Below are 20,586 nucleotides of genomic sequence, written 5' to 3' on the forward strand. Positions count from 1 at the left end.
ATTCTGAGCCTGGCTCTGGAACATGCTTCAGACACACCTCTACCTCACTGTGGCTAGAAAGAACTATAGAGACTTCAAAGACATCCAGAGATGACCTAACAGAAAGAGTGAGTGGAACAACCAAAGTGGGATACTTTTGATTTTTATGTAGAGGATCTGACAAGAAAACTTAAGTGCAAAGCAGTTAACTTAAGAGTGTATTGGAAGAGAAGGAATTCACATAGTAAAGTGGTTTTTTATCACTGACAAATGAGGGTTCTCAGCTCAAGGGTTCTCTGCAGAGTATCTCTGAACAACTTCAGGCATGTCCATCATGTATCACTCTGTACCCAAGCTCTTTGTCTGTAAAACTGAGATAGTGGGGTTTCCTTCCACTTGCCTGCTGGTCTGTAAATAGATTATGAGTCCTTCAGTGGACAGGAGAAGGAAAGGACTGTCTCTTGACATTTGCATTCCTAGTGCCAAGGACTGTGGGGCTCGGGCAAGGTTTTTAGGGCCTTTAGGTTCAAGTGTAGTGGAAGTACAAATAATATTAAGAATGAACATACCTGAAAGGTTTCACTCAGAGCTGATATTCAGTCTATTTATTATGTGCTCCTATACTTCATGGTTTTGCTATTTAAGCAGAAATTATTCTAAGATCTTACGTATGCATGAAAATCAATGTGGATTGAGATACTGTTGCTGTGGGAATTCCAACACTTGTTTTTCTGCTGCTGCCCATCTTCTAGAGCTTCCAGATAAATATCTTTTCCAAATAGAAAAGGGAAGGGTTGTGTATGGGGGCTTGTGCTTGTGTGTGTGTGTGTGTGTGTATATGCATGTATGATTCTCGCCTGGAACTGAAGACTTTTTTCTTTTAGCTGGGAACTTTGAGAACATTTACTTTAGCATCATTTAAGAGATTGTCTCTGAGGTGATTTTATTGCTTCCCACAAAAGTAATTACTAAATTAAATAGTTATCTTCTAGACAAACTGTAAGTCCTGCAAGAGCTGTGTACAGAAATAAGTTTTACTTCACCAATTCTCACATTATTTCAGATGGTAACTGCTCTTCCATTACCATCTGCAGAGTGAGCACAGTATGTTGCTATGAGGCATTGCAATCTTTTACAGTGATACCTCTCAAAAATTGTAAAATATTGTGGAGTGAAAAAATTAGACTACATAGAACGGAAAAGTAGGTAAAGAAACAGTGTACCTGGTCCTGTTGTGAGGCATGGGAAGCTGAAAAACATGTTTGAGGTTTAAACAGCTGATACAATTATGCAATGTGTGTCTTTAGTCCCCGAGGGATAGTTACCATAAAGAGAGAGGCAAATGGGGTAAAAGACACAGGCCTTCATTGCAGAGTGAAATATGTCTCCTTTGCAGAACAGATCATAGAATCAAATTGGTCTGTTTTTGTCCATTGAACTCTGTAGTATTTGATTTGTGTGAATATGGTACTATGCTGGAGAAAGTTGATTAAATCAAGCAAAGATGCTCCATGTCCCAACAGGTTGCTGGTGAGCTGTGTGGCCCACTTTGCTTCCACTAGCATCACTTTCTGCTCTGGAAGATACAAGCCCTTGGTGTTTTGCAGGCTGAGAATAAATGTGCCTTCTAGGAGGAAGGTGTGATGCCTACTCATGATAACTTCCAGATGGCAAAATCCCAAGGCAGGCAGGACATGTTCCTTTACCTCTTTTTTTTCTGAAGAGCAGAGGGGGTAAAGTCCCAGTTCTCTACTCCGGTCACTTTGTCTTGCACATTGGGGACTAACAAAAACTCATCAGTTACCTGTAGGTTTGAGCTCAGAGACTAGCAGGGGTCTGTTAGTGCTGCTGTGGATGGGCACAGCCTGCAGGAGAGTGGGGAGGAAGAGGAACAAAAAGGTCCATTTAGGCTATAAGAGACCATCCCCCTGGCTTACACATTTGCCAAGACCAGCAAACGTGAGTGGCTGACCCATGATATGTGAGACTTTCCCTAAACATTGTCAATTCTTTCAGTTGGCTAGCCTGCAGCTGAAGGAAAGAAAAGGGATGGGGGTAGAGAGGAAGGGACATTTATGTCCCAAAATAAAGCTGAAGAAATATCACGAAGCTTAGAGTAGGTCATTGACTGCTCACATGCATCTCTGTAGTGACTAACTCATATCCTGTTAAACTGCCTGTAGCAAAAGCTGCTGGCCACAAAATAAGCCAGTTATGTACCATTCCAGGTGACACTGTGCTGGCAATAGGAAATTCACGGCCAAGTTTGCATGGGCTGTCACCCAGCAGAGCTCCAGGCTTACTTTGAAGTGCCCTGGAAGATATCTTGTCCAAAATTGCAATATAATTTACATTATTAACAGAAACTGAAGGAAAAATATAGGTAGTAAGCAAGTTCTTCACTTTGATAAATTAGATAGTGTGAGAAGAAAAGGTATACATAAGATTGGGTCTAGCTTATGCAAGCAGATGACTAAGTTCTTTGTTTTTCAATGAAAACTCCTGTGTCCTTATGGGGGAAGTATTTACCACCTTTTTTGGGAACTCTGTATATCTGTGTCATTGATTTGAGGAGTTTTAGGAACAAAACCAACAAAGATGATGTAACTGGTCACAATGGCTCAGCACCCCCTCATTTTTATTACACATTACTGACATAGTGACTTGGATAAGAGGACACCTCAATTCTTCGGGTCTTTAGAGAGCAGACAGCTTGTCTGTTTCAGTTCTGCCTCCCTTTATTGTTTTGTCCACTTTCTGATGCTTTAAGTTGTCACCTTTTGATAGCATTTTACCATGCTGCTTTCTATTTGAGAACCAAGTTTAAAGTCTTGGTATATGTAATCTTCTTAAATGCAAAGATTAGGGCAACACTAAACAAGCAATAAAAAATCATTTTCTTGTGAGAATTTAAAAAAAGCAGTTAAAATGCCATTGAGTATGATGAAATCAATACAGTGGTTTTCCTGTATTTAACAGTAATGATATACTCTGAGTATTTGTTGCCATCTTGATTAATGTGCCTGGTTTTGATTCTTCTGTATCAGGTTAGATACATCAGAAATATAATACAGAACTATTTGATAAACCATAAAAGGTCACAGATTTTCCATGTGTAAAGTATGGAGGCAGTTTGTAGAATAGGGGCAAGATGTGGATGGTGGCATAGATCATGGAGGGGCATATTTTTGTTGCATGCTGTTATGCCACAGCACTTCAAACCACCTGGTATCTACCTAGCTGAATAAATTTGGCTTTCTGTGCCTTTTTTTACATCTACCACCTCTATGTCCTATTCTATTACTTGGTCCCTGCCCAGGTGGGCAGCTGGATTCCATTTCTGTGTTTTGTCTTTTCTTGTTCTCTTACCTGTTTAGAGATGTGAGGGTGATTTGCTCATTTGGTTTCTTAGTTTTTGAAACTTGCATTTCTTTAGAAGAAAATTAGGTAAATGGAAGTACTTCACTTTACAACCATTATTGGAATTTTATTCATTAATGCTGTCACTGCTTGTCAAAGCTAAACATCAGAGAATTACTGGGTATGTAGGGAAGAGATCAGAAGACTCGGTATTCTGCCATGTGATGTCACTTTCTTTCTTCTCTCTCTTTTTTTTTCTTTTTTTTTTTCCTTTTCTTTATATATCATATCATTAAAAGCAGCAGAGTTCATTTATGGGCTCTGAGCAAAATATGGACTGATGACCAAAACCTACCCTTTGAGTATGCTATTGTACTTATGACTTTTTCATTCATTTCTGTTCCCTCAGCAGAGGCAGTAGGCTTTCTACATCAATTTTTGTATTGTAAGATTTTGTTTCTTGATCTATTTCAGTGACTGGTAGTAAATGCATAACTATTCCTTTGTATCCTCTAAGATCTTTCTGTTTGCAGTCAGACAATACCAAATTTGACTTCCTGTTGTTGACACCTTACTCAGCCCACAATTAGCCAGAATCTAATTTCAAGAGCACTGTATAAGTATCTGCAGTACCATCTTGCTAACAGTCTGCCAGGATGTCTAAGATTAATTAATTGGATATATTTGTAGTCTCTTTAATGGAACACGCCAGGTCTCACACACCATCCCAAATCCATTAGCCAAACCTCAGCATCAGGGGACTAGTATAACTGAAGGGCAGCACCAGAGTGTCCAGTGCTTAAGCCAGCTTTGTTTCAGTGGCTTTCTTAGAAACTGGAGGGTACTGTGATGTTTGCCATTATCTAAATGAATGCAGCAAAGCTGCAAAGGAGTGAGGTTGGGACGCACTTGGAGGCCCTGTTTTTCCTTTGTGCCTTTGATTCTCACGCTTCTCAGAAAATAATGATGTTCTTGCCATCCCTGGGAGGTGGAAAACTGTCCTCTTGCTGTTTTTTTGCTCTTGTGAAGTGACGTGAATCTTCACTGGTCTGTTGCTTTTAGTCTTCTTGTCTCAGAAAGGATTGGGTGAAGAGGAATAAGATAATGTTTGATCATGTCACTGTCATCTCTCACCGACTTTTCTGGCTTTGGGTCAAGCTTACTGAAGATGAGGCAAATCTAGCAGAGCCTTTGCCTTTGGATGAGACTCTTAGATTCAAAAGATGAGTTATTTCTGTTGCCCTGAGAAACAACTAGCACATGGTATAATTTAAATCAAAAATAAAATCGGCCACCATAAAATCACCTGCTGCAGCTTTTTTGGAACCACTAGACATAGCATTCTGGCTTGGTAATGTTCAGGCTACCCTGCTTGAAACATGCCCAAAATGACAGTGCCCATCAGCCAACACTAAGCTATGCTGTTGAAAGACCTCGCATGCAGTGACAAGCAGTGTTCCTCCCTGAAAGGAAGCTCTGCATCCCAAGTGAGGAAAACCACAAATGAGAGATGGCCAGACCTGACTGACAGTCTCTGCATATTTCCTCTGCATAGACAGTGGAAATTTTTAAGTTCTGAAGATATGACTCAGGAATAAAAGACAACCATTTCCCCAACCTTTCCCAAGCTCCCCCCCGCTGCGGTCCCCTACTCCCCAAAAGTAAAATTGTGTCCAAAATATCCAAAGAGGAGAGGAGGGCAGGTTTCTGCATATTTATGATTTATAGTGTGCTAGTCGGGACATAAACTGGGGCAAGAGACCTGCAGGCTTCAAGCCCTTGGTTTGTGTATCTTGGTTTGTTATTACTGCACCTGTCTCTTTGCCCCTAACCAGGATAAGCGTTCAGTCTCCATGACTTACTGAATCTCTGAATCCCAAAGGTTGCAATTTAGGATGTACAGCCTCTTGTGCAGGGAGAGCCCAGCGTATATATTGATTGGATCATTTTGAAAAGGATGTAAGGCGTACTTCAAATTTTCCCTTTCTTTCCTCCTGCCCTGAGCTGTGTAGCCCAGGGCTAGAATGACAGGTTTAGTGCTGCAGTTCAGTAGACACGCTCCCCTATCACTGCTTAGGAGAAGGATCCTGCCCTCTGTCATCTTTTGCATGACATCTTTCAGGCCATTAGTCTAATGGCTTTGTGCAATAGAACTGCAGGGAATAAAATTAAAATGGATCCAATTGTTTAATTTATCTTGGGAGATTTAGGTAGCAGAGAATGATTTTTATTTCACCTTGCCTCCTAAGAGAAGTTGATTATCTACTTAAAAAAACCAGAGGTTATTGGTATTTTAAATCTTCTGGAAGCACAGTAGTGTAATGATGGAAATACTGAGACTATCAAGTTATGGCAAGAAACAAGAGTCTAAGTTTTGTTAGAAATTTTGATACCTATTTTTTATCTTCAGCTGTAGGCTAAGAGACATTCAGCTGCAACACAGTTAGTGTTATCTTGATGTTAGTTATCCTTTTAATACACATTCAAGAATAAACAGATGGAAGTGTTGATTAGCAGACTTGAATGCATTGGGCATCTTAGGATAAATAATTAGAATACTCATTAACTACATCCTGACAAATGAGCCAGGCCTGGAAATGTCACCATGGTCTATTGCACCCACAGTCTATGTATTAGCAAGTTTCTCCAAAGTATTGATGATCCATATATTCACATCCATGACTGTAGTCATGGTCCCTAATGTCAGCAGTCCATGTCATAAGGATTATGGCACCACCTTTATCTCTCTTTACCCCATGCATTGGGTGCAGTTACTTTGATGTTTCCAATATTCTGATACTATCTGAAACTGTATGTGTGCAGCTCCAATGTTATTTTTAACATGGAGACTCTATCAACCTTGCTTTTGGTAAAGTAAGTAAATAAATAAAATAAATAGGAATGTTATTTCTTCTGTATCATCTGAAAGTGAACTGATATAAAGAGTATGTGTGTCATGCTGCTGTAGTGCTTTATAGAATCTTATCTTTCCAAGCTGCTTAAAATGTCAACACTGATAAAAATTCAGATGTACAGACTGAACAGTCAGCAGTGTAGGTGCACAGACATATGGATGGATGGATGGATGGATGGATGGATGGATGGATGGATGGATGGATGGATGGATGGATGGATGGATGGATGGATGGAAGGAAGGAAGAGTGGAAGCTATTTGGACCAGAAGTGAAACTAGAATTTGAAAGACCTCATCCCTCTCCTCCTATACACCAGCAAAACAGGATGCTTCCTTATGCTAGCACTCTGGTTTTATTGGATGAGTAGTTTTGAAATTTGGGTTCACCCTGAAGGGAAAGCCAGGTGCAGAGACTTGTGTGGAACTTTGCCTATTTGAATTTGAATTGCACCCTGTTGAGAAGTAGAAGAGTGAGATGAGTAAAACTTTCATTAATATTCACAGCCCCAAAATAATTGTCTTTGGGTTTATCATCATGAGGGTGAAAAGCTGTCTTACAGCAATCTGCTGTGGCACTTAGGAGAGAATGTGCTGCCTGCTCCAGCGTCTGAATAGAGAAGAGCAATTTCTGACTGTCTGCTCCTTGTAGCTGCCAAACTTGGGCTCCTCTAGCAGCCACTGAAGAGAATTAGACATGATACCTGAAGAGAATTAGACATGACATCTAAATGGTAAAGAAAGGAGGGGTTTGTGAGGCTCAGCTGTGTAGCTTCCTCTCCTTCAAAGTCCACCCCCTAAGTCACATGCATTAGCAAGCTAGAGCTCAGGAGGTGTTTCCTTCTTTCTTTCTTATGTCTCACAAATAAGGACAGCATTTTCCCTGCATTATTTGATTCTGCTTACTAATGTGCTTTTGGTTTTCTATGCATTTTTGTCATCTGAGTCAAATGCCATTTTCCTTGTGAACTCAATGTGCTTGTGCTGAGCATAGAAATCCATGAACCTAAAAGAAAATAGGGAGATCATGTAGTTCCAGTGAGCTGATGCTTCTTTCTCTTATTCATCTCAAGTTGGCAGAACAGCCAGTTCACTAAACAGCAAGACAGGCATCAGTTCATTAATACATTTGCTGGCATTGCAGAGATGCTCAAGAAGGACACTTTTTGGTGATATTTTTCTCTGGGGTTGTTTTCATTTGTTTTTCATTTTGTCAACTTTTTTTGGCCATTGGGCCCAGTGAGATAAATCTTTTTTTTAAAAAAATACAGACATATATAAAGATGGTCATTACTTGTAAAATTTAGCAGCTCTCAGCTAGTGCAACTGTTCCCTGTGCTTACCAAGCAAATGGTATTCTTCACTCGCTATGAACAATTTTGTTCAGATTTCTGCATTATTATGGCATGTAGACCAAGTTCCATTTTTATATGTTTGTGTGTTCATACCTGCCCTCACATACCTGTTTTGTTTCTTGTTTCCTCCCTTTTTAACTAAATGCTTGGAAAATTTTTCAATCTGAACACCACCATAAACCATCTAAAACTTGGTATACTCAGCCAGATGTCATGGTTCAAGACAGTCTCTGACTTGTGGATTCAAACAAAAGCACCATTTAACTAAAGAGATTTTTGAACATTAGGGTTGTGGGGCAAATACTCCAGCTCAGCTGGAAGGGCATATAATATTTTACTTGACAGAAAGGGATTGGTGATACTTGTAGAATGTCCTGTAGATACTTCTCCTAAAAGAGAATAGTACTTTAAATTGAGAATCTGTTCCCTACAGGTTATATAGAAAGAGGCAGTTTATATGGCCAGGAAATGCTCAAAAAGGCTTATGTTGTACTTGTTATGGTTTATTGTTTTGGTTTGGTAGTTTTTATTCGGGTTTTTTTTTTGTCATCTGCTTGGTAGCAGACTCTTTATGATTTTGAAAGGAAACTTTCAGCATGTAGGAAAAACAGATTTCATCGGTTTGTTGCTTTGTCCAGTACCAGCAGTGAAGGGGTAAAAAGAGATCCCTTTGTTTTAATTGTAAGTAATGTCAGGGTTTAGTTGAATTTAATCCTTCTTCTGGATTGAAATGAAACATTGTGCAGATGCCTATCACAGTTACCTTCATGATGTTGAAAATGAACTTTGCTGCCAATTTCATGGCCAAGTGATTCTGTGTAGGCACATCCCCAGCTGCTGAATGCTCTGCTTGCATTTGCAGCTGACAACATACCACTGGTTCCTCTCTCAAACACAACAGAAAGGCATCATTCCCATCAATACAGTGGAAAGTACTCAGTCACATACCATGTCCTAATGTCTTTTCTGCCAATTTCTTTAAAGTAAATTTTAGCATTCTGGAAAGGACCCTTTAGCATCTTTGGCCAGTCACCAGATGGTTTGGCTAAGGTAATTTGACTCCTTGTGACCTTTGTTGTTCACTGTGCTACAATCAGGATTTCATTCATTTCTTTCTCCTAGCATTATTTCAGAGCATAAAGCATCTGGAAGTATTTCAGAGCTTTTTCTGTGATTGTGTTTTCCTGGTTCCCTGTAGTATCTTTTTCCTTTGCTCTGATCTAAACCTGTTCTCAATTTTTGAGCTATTTCTGATTGCTGGACTTGGAATAATTCATGAGCTTGAAGCTATGTGCACAGATAGGTGCTTCCTTTAACTAACATTTCTTAGGTAGATATACCAATTTGATTATCTGATGCACACCAGCTCTTTTTTTCCAGGCAGCAGCAGCTTTTTAGAAACCGGAGATTTTCCTATAAATCTATTGAGCAGGAACAACATCCTGCAGAGCTCAGCAACCATGAAACATCCTAGAACTTAATGCTAAAAAAGATGGAAAAAAAAGTGAAATCATAGCTATGAAAAACACACAGAAATACTCAGTGTGTTTTAGCCAGCAACTTGCCATGCTTTATTCATGATCTTAAAGGAATCATGGATGTTTTTGTCCCCTTTGAGTATTCATCTTTGAAACTCAAGCCTTTACTGTAAGGGCCTAAACAGATATTTCACCACAACCAAGGGTCTAAACTAACTATCATTTGAATAAATAAAAAAGTTCTCATTCTAATGACAAGCAGCATAGACCATAGGTACTGCTGCACTTAGGTACTCAAAGCAAAAGTATTTAGTACTTATGGTAAAATTCCTGAACATGGATACAGACTGTCTCCTTTCAGAAGAATGAAACATTTTCTCCAATGAAACATTTTTTTGCTAGGCTGTAACTGAGGGAGGTTTTTAAACTGGTGTTTAGTCTCATTATCAATGTGTCATTTAGTATAATTACTCCTTTCCTCTTGGCCAGCTTCCTATCAACTTCTTTAAAGAACAAAACAGAGGGTTGTTTTGGGTTTTTTTTTTCCTAAGGGAAGAAATACAGAGTTTTACAAGGAATGGTTTGAACTTTCTAGCTCTTAAATGAGGTGCTTTTTTCCTCTTCTCACAGCCATTACAGTAATTAAAAACTCAATTTTTTTATCTTTATCATGATAGTGGTAAGATGGTACCACTATATTTAGGAAGTTTAATGTTTGCAATGCCATTTGCTGAATAGGGTTACTTTTAATAAGAGGACATGCCCCTGTCAGGTTTGTGAAAAACATAAAGATATGCCTTCTAAACCACGCATTTTTAGTAAAATAAAGTTAAAATATTGGATATTCCTACTTCTGAGAATGTCAGAATAAAAAGATGAGAACTGGTTTAGTCTGTCAGAAATCCCCTAAGAAATTTAGAAGTATTCAAATATTTTTTTCTGAGATTTCTCAAAATAGACATAGCTAACTTTTTGCACTAGTGGTTTATTTTTAGAAGGATGAAGAACTTCCCTGATTCCCTGTGAGGACTGGTAGAGCCAAGGTGCTCTACTATGTGAGCAACTGTGTCTACCTCTGCCCACATGGCAGTAAGGAAAATTGTCACCCACTAAGAGAAGCCTAGAAAAATGTGAGCAACAAACCCATGGGCTTTCGTGGACTCGATCCTTTTCTTGGACTGCTTTGTGTTTTGCAGCTGAGTAGTATTTGAAATTCAGGCTGGTTTAAGAGAGAAATCCAACCATGAAAATGTAATCATTACCTGCTCCTTCAAGTATACAGTTTCAATCACTAGCAAGCTGAAACAAGCATAGGAAAATGTTATGGGCTGTTTCTTCATCAGGGTATATTTAGGAGTTGAAGGTACCTGGGTTTCAATTTTTTCTTTTTTAATGGGTTAAAGATTTTCTGGAAGGAAGACAACTTCTCTGTTGTCCTTAACTTTGGCTTTCAGGAAGAACTTGGGCTGTGACTTAACTCTAGTTGATAAGTTTAGGTATGACTGAAAGAAAAATCAGATTGCTTAACAACCCAAGTGTCTGCAGGGATCTATCTAGGACTCCTGAGTCATGGTGCCGTCCTGTCCACATGTGTCATGGTTTCACCCCAGTGCTCCAGACAGTCGCTTGCTCACCCTCCCGCACCAGGATGAAGGAGAAGAGGAAGAGTGAGAAAACTTGTGATTTGAGATCAAGGCAGATAAATAGGTAAAGCAGAAGCTGTGTGCACAAGCAAAGTAGAATAAAGAATTCCTTTGCTACTTCCCATGGACAGAAAGGTGTTCATCCATCTCCAGAAAGGGGAGCCCTATCACAATGACCTGGGAAGACAAATGCCATCACTCCAAACATCTCCCCCTTCCTTCTTCTTTCCCCAGCTTTATGTGCTGAGCATGACAGTGTATGGTCTGGAATACCGCTTGGGTCGGTCCCTGCCTTGGGTTGGCTGTCCCTGCTGTGTCCCCTCCTGGCACCCTGTGTTTCCCCAGCTTCCTTGCTGCTACAGCCATGTGAGGACAGACAAGGCCTTGACACTGTACAGACCCTGCTCAGCAGCAGCAAGCAAAAGCATCCCTGTGTTACCAACACTGTTCTTCTCAGTGCTAATAACAAATCTAAAACCTAGCTCCATACGAGCTTCTATGAAGAGAATTAGCTCTATTCCAGCCCAAACCAGCTCAACATGTATTGGAGGAGTTACTGAGGTTCCAGAGGTTGAAGCCCACTTATAAAGTGAGAGTCACAAACCCCACTGCAACTGTTTTGCCTCATAGCACTTCATTTGTTTTACATAATGTTAGAGCCTTGAATAGCAGTAGTTCTGTGGGTATGACTTGTGCTCAGCTTTCTCCTATGAATTTTTTGGTGTTGTGAGATTTAATCTCCTTCTTGGCAAAATACCTTTAAAGGAGGTTTGAAGAGTAGTATTTTTCTGATGCTCTCTGCCAGATGAGCTTTTAGTGTGGCAGTGTGATTACCTTGGAGTCAATGCCCTAGAGGGGAAATTCTGCTTGTAGCTGACATTTACACCAGAACATGAGATTTTATGGCAGTTCTTCACAGGCTGAAACATGGATCCCTCTCCCTGGATGCCCAGCAAGCTCTGCTAACAGGGCTCCTTCTACCCAACCATACTCTCCAGCTTTTGCTTTCTGGGGAAAGGATGTAGGAGACAGCACCACACCTCTCTCTTCTCCCACCTGTGCCTCAAACAGAAGATCCCCTACCAGAAGTGAAAAAAAGGGAGAGTGAGAAGCAGCATCTTCACTCCTCTTTAGTCTCCTTTGTACAGAACTGGACAGAATCAGGCTCTGAACAAATCACAGCTGTGAACAGTAGTTTCTTTCAATATATACGTGAGGCAGTAAAGAACCCACAGTAAAGCTCAGCAATAGTGTTGGGAGAAGGGTGTTTGTGCTGGCAGATCAATGCCATTACTATCACTAATGCTTTCTTTCAAACCCAGCAGGTCCTGAATTCTTTAAAATAACAGTTTTAGCCAGATAGATGTGCTCTTTCGTCCATCATGTAGTAGTGTAGTAGTGTTCCCTGGGAAAATCAGAAATGTGGGCTTAAGCCTTTTCAAGGGGGAGATGAAAGTGACCCCATGATTCTCCTTTCTCCCAAAAAAGTTCTCTCCCTGCTCTAACAGATAAGTCCTTGCATCTCATCTTACTTCCTCTGCTTTCTTAAAAGCGCAAGGCGTGCATCTCCTCCCTGCTTGTCAGTTAGGAAGGGTAAAATATCCCTTCCTTTCAAGCTGAAGTTTTTTACTGGAGCAATTCCTGGTACCTATGGAACTGCAGCCCCAAGAACAGTGTGAGATCTCTTCTGCTTTTGCTGGCCCTGTTTTTCTCCTGGTTGGTTTTTGGATTTGTTCCACTTGTAGTGACTGCTCTGAGTCCTATTTTGGAGCTGCTGAGTCTCCAGATATTGTGTGTGATGCCCAGGACAGACCTATGGTGTCTTCTCCAGTGTCTGGGTACATGACAGGGATGAGCTACAGTACTGTTTATTTGATTTAGCCTTGATTCTATATGAAATAAATGCATAAGAAATTGAAAACCTGGTGATAAATAAGAGCAATAAAGGATGCACAAAACAGTTGATAACAAAGAAATCTAAAAATTCTTATTTTCTATAGTTGCAGGGTTTATAGGAAGAGATTATATAGCTATTGGTGACACAGCCTGATAAAGTGCTTTTGTTGCAAGTGAAAATCTTATGTACTATCTTACAATACAGAAAATACTTGTTGTTTTGTGAGAATTCTTATCAATAAAGACATGTTTAGAGTGATGCATTCAGTGCAGTGTAGTTTGCAGACGTTAAAAAAGTGGCTTTCAGATTGCAATCATCATGAATAATTTATGTTTTACGTCAAAATGGGGATGAGTCAAAAGCAGGGTCCTAGAGGGATTAGACTTCCAAAACTATTCTCTGCACTTCTGTGCCAACAAGAGAAATAGACTGCAATAGAGAGAATGTAACTGAGAGCAGAGCTGTACCATGGTGTGGTACCTGTGCTGAAACAGGCAAGGTTGAGAGATGAGAGATGAGAGACTCCGTTCATGGTCACAGTTCGAAGTGCTGCACACCTGGGGAACAGGAATAATTGGCAGGGGTTTGGAACATGTGAGCACTGCTTAGCATGCAGAGAGGAGAGCTACTGACAGGCTCTTCACGGCTCATAAAATCATTATGCCAACTCACTGCCACTGCAAATGCATACATCCAGTGGGAGCTGTTCTCCACCAGATAGGTAATCATCCTCATTTGGCAAGACTGTGTTTAGACTGCAGCATGCCATGCCGTGTTTTTCACTGGAAAAACAGACCTTTGTGAAGTTAGGAAAAGTTTAAATGGGTAATTCACATAGTAAAGGCAAGGCTGATGGAAATTAATTCCAGGTGCAAAAGGAAATTAAAGGGAAACAACTGAGCATAAGATAATAGAAGAGGAGAAAATAAACCATTTTCCTGAAAGAAAAACAAGGTGTTTTTTTAATTGAAAGTGTTCCCGTTTGGGTAAAGAGTAGACATAAGTGCTCAGCAATTAGAGGAGTTGTTCAGGTTTCCTGTCATTTCAAAAAGACATATGGTGTGTCTGCATCTTGTGTTGAACAAAGCTGCTAGAATAAGGTCCATGCAGTCTGAAATTAAGGATATTTGGGGTGCAAGTTCAAAAGAAACCTTGCAACAGAAGTTTGTTGAAAACTTACCTGCAGAATAAAGACTGGTTGGATGTGGATTGGCAGTGAGTAGTATTATGTTAGGGGGTTTTATTTATAGAGTTCTTGTCATTGAATAATATGACACATTTAGTTAATTGCATCTTTAGGGCCAAGATAATTTTCAGCCTGTTACTACAGATTTGTGCAAATGTAACAGAAAGCACAAAGTAGCCATTTGAACTTCCTAAGAAGACTTAAAATCTAACTTGGTGAAGTAAATTTCCTGTTCAGGTAATCATGTGTCTAATTATGAAAAATGAGTGTTAAGAAAAGGTCTGAGAGAGAACTTGGTGTGATTACCAGTAAGGAAGGTAATATTAAAGACCACCAGTGGAATGGGTGGGCTTCAGCCTTCAGCAGTGAAATTTCTCTTTGTACCCAAATGCAGTGATAGTGGGGTTGTTTTTTTTTCTAAAATAGAAGCTAGATATTATGGTATTACATATCAGCAACATTAGTAGGTGATTTCCAGACAGTAGTGAGAATACAAAAACTGGCTGTCATTCTCCAGGAAAACCTCATAAGTTATGCTGTCTCTGGGAGGACCTTTATTCTACATGCTATGCTTCTCAAATCCAAAAAGTAGGCGACACATATGTTGTCTCTTACTGGACTTTCTGGAAATGAACACCCTACTGAAAGATGTGAGAAAATCATAGGAACATACAGAACAGGTCCAAGATGGCCTGGCCTCTTCTTTGTAATATATTTCAAACATGTAAATATATATATATATATATATATATATTATTACTTAGATGCAAAGTACTTCAGTTTGTGGTGAGGTTTTTTCATTAAAACCCCAAGTCTTGCTTAAGCCCTATATAAAGTCTGTATGAACTTCAGGAATATTAAGAACTACAGTAAAATCATGAGAGCTGTCTCACAGCCTATGGAAAACTCAGGTTTAGTTTCCCTATTGTTAGCTCTGGAATGCTTGGACAGCTTGGACAGAAGAAAGTGGGAGGGGAGTGCATCACCCCGTTGCCGTAAGTGCAGGTGCCAGTATTTCTTTGTGTCTCAAAAAGATCTGTAAGATCCTGGAAAAAAATCAGAACAAATTTTCAAAAGCACTATCAGCAGCACCTGTAACCCATAATCATCACATTTGTGGCACCAGCATCAAGATGACATCTCAGCAGTGTAACTACAGGTACTAATGTACATGGCAGCTCCCTCTCCCAGTTCAGCAGACTCATCAGGCTGGGACTGCTTTCCTCTTTGAAGGCAAAAATATAGAAAAAGAGTGCAAGGTCTGGGTTACTTTCCATTCTTGCAAGTACCAGCTTTTTTGGGAACAGCGAAGGTGTGAAATCAGCCTACGGAGCCTGCTGTCAGCAGTGGGTGTCACAGCCCACAGCCAGTCAATAGTTATTATGAGCCAAAAAAGACAGAGAAATCCGGCCAACTTGAGCAAAAGATGCAGCAGCAGAGAAGAGTGCAAAATTCTGGCATTTGCTTCTTGCATCATGGTCTGCTTTTATTCTTGCCGTATTAAAACTGTCATGGCTTTATGCTAATGTGGTTTATTCCTAGCCAGTGATTATTATGCTTTGAATTAGCAGTGCTCTTGAGAGCTTTTCTCATGAAAAAAATCATGTCCTTCTGAGAAATGCGAATGAGAAGGAAAAAGAGCTGTTACTTTCATTAGCTTGGAACTGTGTGTGTGTGTGTTTGGAGAGGATGAAGGAGAGAAGGGACACTTTCATGACTGATGTCAGGTACTGCATGACTCTGAGGCCACAGATTTGTGTGTGAGACAATACTGAAATTTAGGGAAAAGCAGTCAAAATATGGAAATGGCTTTGACACTGTGTTTGGCTTTCTGTGAACCCACCCTCCGGGTAAATTCTTTTTGACTCCACTGTTAGTTTTGCCTGACTGTAAATCTATACTCATTTACCCTGAGTGGGAAAAGCTTCCCCAGGGGCAGTGAGAGCACAGCTGGTGTGGGACAGAGTTGCGTGTATGTTGTGAGAGTGTCTTTAAGGAATGTCAGTTCTCCAGGAAATGGTCTCAGCAATACCAGTTAGGACCAGCTAGCAAAGAGAAGTTGTTGCAGCTCTGAGATTTCATAACAAAGGCACCTGGGTAGCAGAGATCTTGGTTCAGTGATGGTGAAAAGCAGAGAGGGTAAGCAGCAAGAGAAATTTCAGTAGGTTTCAGCTCTAGGTTTATAGCAGCAAGACTAATTCAACAGCAGCAGTAGCCTGTCATTCCCAGTTTGCTCAATGGGCCACTTCCTGTATGCCCCAAATAAGACACCAAAGGCCATACCAGCTCATTACTTTTAGCAGCATCTCTAAAAAATCACAGCCGTGGGACACAGTGGGATCTTAAGTGCTTGAACTAGAGACATCTCAAAAATGGAGGAAGGGGGAAAGGAGTGGTCCCTTTGGATGTACATAGAGGGGGCAGTGGTCTGTACCCTGTGCTGGTCTTTGAGGCCTAGCGGGCTCCTGTAAAATCAGAAAGTATAAGGAAATTTCTGATTTCCTCTTCTTTTTACCCATGTGGTTTATTCAGCATAACCAGGCAATTCCCAGCCTTGACACAGCATGTCCCAGCTCCTGTACAGGACAGAGCCTTGTAATGGGTTCTTTGGATAAGAAGGTATTTCTCCAGGCAGTCAGGCACAAAGAGCTGGAACAGAATGAAATGGTTTGGCCAGATTATCTTTTATTCCCTCTGCTTTAAATTGAAAAGAGGTGTTCTCAGAAATGTCTTTTTCTCCATTACCCCAAAGAACAGTAGTTTTTAACCATTTACACTGAAATATATGGGCTCACTCTATCTTGCTGGCTAGCTTTTTCTTCTTTGGAAAGTTACAGGCAGCTGTATCTGGCATTGTACAGGAGAAAAGATTGCGTTGCTTGTTAACATTCAAAACAAACAAAAGAGCAATAACAAAATAACCAACCTTCATGGAAAAACCTGAGGGACTCAAATAGTAGTTCAGTTGGAATTCTGAAAATGAAACCTCCTTTGTGTTAGAAATGCATCTCTGCCTGTTCCCATGAAAACCAACCTAAATTTGGCTCATTTAAAGCCTCAAAAAAATTTCCATTGAGATGCATAAGAATTTGCCAGCCAAAATCTCTGGTGGATCTGTCAGTGTGGAGTGGGCGTGCTCATCCCTTCAAAGCAGTGTTCTTGCTGAGGTTCCTGAGCCCATGCTCATGCCTGAGGCTAATAATTAAGATACTAGAGGTGAATAGAAACACTGGGCTGTTGTCTTCAGAGGAGGAGAGATGACAATCTGCATCCTGTCTTTATGGATCCAGACTGTGTGTGCAAACCACTCAAAATCAGTATTAGTGGCAGTGTCACATTACAACGTAAGTCTGGGAACTGGTATCCCTTAAAAAAACAAAAACCAAACACCAACAACAACTTAAAAAACCAAAAGCCAAAAAAGACACAACAGCACCACACACTTGTATGCTGACTGAACTATGCAGATGCTTTTTTTAGGAAGAGAGCTGCATGCTTCAGCCCAAGGCAGGAGACCCTCTTGCATCCCTGGCAGCTGTGGCACAGAGACATCAACCTCTCTTGTGGCTGGTACCTTCCCTCTGTTGGTGTTTTATTTGTGGTCCTGGCTTTCCTCTCTCTGTGCCTCTAATGACAGAGATGTTATTTCCCAAACTATCACCATAAATTTTGCCTTGCAAATGTGTGACGGGGGGGAGGACCATGCAATATAACTACATCAAGCGACCATCCCCAGATTTCCAGACTTCTCTTGTTCTCGTCAGGTAATAAGGGTAATTTAAATTCTTCAGGGCTTTGGGGTTTGGTTTTTTTCCAGTATGGAGACTATCATGATGTATTACAGGGTAAAGGTTGTAGATAACGGAAATCTTAAGAACAAAAGCTCAGTGAAAACCTCTATCCCCTTCAAGGGAATTCAGCCCTAAGTGGAGACTGTATTAAAATCCAAAATTAAAAGTTTAATTGTTAAAAGCTAAGCACAAGAATGGGAGGGCAGAGAGTGGGCAGAAAAATGGGGCTATACTTGGGCCCCTCACTACAAGAAAGACACTGGGATGCTCGAGAAGGGCTGGTAAAGGTTCTGGAGCACAGGTCTTACCAGGAGTATCTGAGGCAGCCTGGAGAAAAGGAGGCTCGGGGGGATCTTACTGCTCTCTAGAAGCACCTAAAAGGAGGGTGAATGTAGCTAAATGTAGCCAGGTGGAGGTAAACCTCCTAGGTAACCAGTGGTAGGACTAGAGGAAATGGCCTCAAGTGACACTAGGGAGCTTTGAGATTGCATGTTAGGACAAATTTCTTCATGAAAAGGGTTGTAAAGCATGGGAACAGGCTGTCAGGGAAGTGGTGCAGTCACCATCTTTGGAAGGATTTAAAAGATGTGTAGGTATGGCACTTGGGGATTGGTTTAGCGATGGACTTGGCAGTGCTGGGTTAATGGTTGGACCCGATCTTAGACATCTTTTTCATCCTGAACAATTCTATGATTCTATGATTTTTTAGCACCCTCTCACTAGGAAGTTCTGAATGTTACTCCTTTTTGTAACCCAAGCAATTTTAATGGATATGGTAATAGTACCAAAGGGTCCTTGCTTTTAATAAATATTAATTAAAGTAAATATCTCTTTCCATTGCAATAAAAAAACCCAAACTTGTAATATTTCTTTTAAATTACATTGCATCCTTGTTTTTGAGCTTTCTCTTCACCAGTCTCTGTCACACTTCCCCATGAATGGCTGATGGCTGAACTGCCAGCTGTCTAGAGCAATGTAGAACAGTTTGTTAAAAGTCATAACTTTTATAACATAATAACCCATATTATGTTGAATCTTGTTGTTACTACTGTTATTTACAGTAGATTAACAATTTCACTAAAAGAAAATAAAAGAACGTTGAAGTAAGAAAGACTACGGCTTTTTCTCTTTGTTACTCTTCTCTGTGTCCATGAAAAATTTTGGCTGTGTATTTTTCTGATAACTTATTAAAGCATTTATTTCACTTCTCACCTTCCATGTTTTTTTTCTCTTTTTCTTGCTGAAATTACAGCTGAAGAGGTAGAAAGACTGGCTGCAATGCGTTCAGATTCTCTAGTACCTGGGACTCACACGCCTCCAATCAGAAGAAGGAGCAAATTTGCCACTCTTGGGAGACTTTTTAAGCCATGGAAATGGAGGAAGAAGAAGAGTGAAAAATTTAAACACACTTCAGCAGGTAACAGCCGCATTGGGGTCGGTTTATTAATCTGGAACATTTGCTCATCAAGGCTGAAAGTTTGTAATAAAACCTCAGTTTATATGTATTTCAACTCTTAAAGCTTGGCTTGGAGACATTCCTCAGATTCTAAGAAGAGATCTTTAACTCTGTTACCAACCTTTTCTTTAAAAAACCCAAAGCAACACATTGGGTGCACTACAATTGAAGCAGCAGCTCACCAAAGCTGTGTTTTCAGGTTCTGCTACTACAGCTAGAGCCTAACCCAGAAGAAATCTTTGAATATTGATTCAGCAGATTATGAATAAAGGAAAAAGCAGTACAAAAAGATCATGCTAATGGCCGATTTAGCCACACTGAAGTTCCTGTGAGTGCTGATAAAGGTGTGACAAAAATACAGGATAAAGAAGTTGACACTGTGTTGAGTAACTTGCATAACCAGAAATTATTCGTTCCACTGGGCAGGAATAATGTCTCCCTTGTTTTTTTGAGAAAACCAAATCTCACTTCCTGCCACACCCCTCCTTTTGCCATTGCTTTCTCACACTTCCAGCCAAAGACCCATTGTATTAAAAAAAAAAATACGGAAAATTGAAAAAATGTGGGTTTATAACGTAAATTGGTCTGAGCAATAATCCAGATCAAGGCACTGATGCATGTGGTGAAAGCTTCGCAAGCTGTTTAAGAGGTTTCTTCTCATTGTTCATTCTTGATGGCAAATGATTACTACATTTGGTTTTGCAAGTCTTTAACCTGGATTATCTGTGAGAAAACATGGAGTTTCTCCAGATTTCTTATTGTTCTCACTAGAACTAGAAAAAAATCAATGAGTATCTTGCTCCTTCAAGTGCCAAAAGAGGCTTGAGTTTACAATCCAGTTGCTTTTGTGCTCTGTGTATTGCACAGTGGAAGCTTTTAGGCACTACTTGGGTGTACCTGTGGCACTCCAAGTCCTGTATTCCTGAAAATGGCCCACAGTGGGGTGAGACATCTCATTTAACTAAGTGTGAATTCTTGAATGAGTTTAAATGCAGAATAAGTGTTTTCAGGGTTTGTACCTGAATCAGTTCTTCTCTGTGTGCTGTTTAGGCTGTTTTCTGATTCGTCAGCCAAAAACTAATGGAAAAAACTGGAATAGATGGCTATATCGCTCTGAGTGACAACCATATTTTTTGACTTGACAGCTGAGAAGCTATTGTCACCAAAAAAGACATCTTTCTGCAAAACAAAAGACTTCTCTTTCATGTTCTGCATCAGTCATAATCATAGTGTAGTGTTGCAGGATTTCCATGAAAACTATGTAACTCTTAGGAGTGGACACTGTGGTGATAACTATTTTGAATCTAGTTTCAGCATGCTGGCTTGGTTGATTACAGCTAGGAGAATAACCATGTCTAGGAGGGTTGCCAAAGCTTGCTTACTGTTGATTTATATGGTTCCTGCAGCTCCAGCTGGTGAGGCTGAGCTGCATACTTCTGTGGTTAGACTGACTGCTTTGGAGCTGGATGGAATATGGCTCCATAATCCACTCTAGGCATTACAAGATGTGTTGCTTAGATTTGCCCCATT

The 20,586-nt window shown here is 40.2% G+C and overlaps 1 protein-coding gene across 19 annotated transcripts in view; it reads left to right on the top strand.

The window, feature by feature from the left end:
• PHACTR1 (phosphatase and actin regulator 1) overlaps positions 1 to 20,586 on the top strand; it is a 295,559-nt gene that overhangs the window by 158,307 nt on the left and 116,666 nt on the right. For all 19 annotated transcript variants that reach the window (XM_086902301.1, XM_086902312.1, XM_086902348.1 and 16 more), the window contains one exon: positions 18,853 to 19,017. In XM_086902301.1, the coding sequence (XP_086758427.1) occupies positions 18,853 to 19,017 (165 nt within the window). The remainder of the gene's footprint in view (positions 1 to 18,852; positions 19,018 to 20,586) is intronic.

This window comes from Cyanistes caeruleus, chromosome 1, assembly GCF_971803275.1.
Source record: "Cyanistes caeruleus chromosome 1, bCyaCae1.hap1.1, whole genome shotgun sequence".
Classification (NCBI taxonomy): domain Eukaryota; kingdom Metazoa; phylum Chordata; class Aves; order Passeriformes; family Paridae; genus Cyanistes; species Cyanistes caeruleus.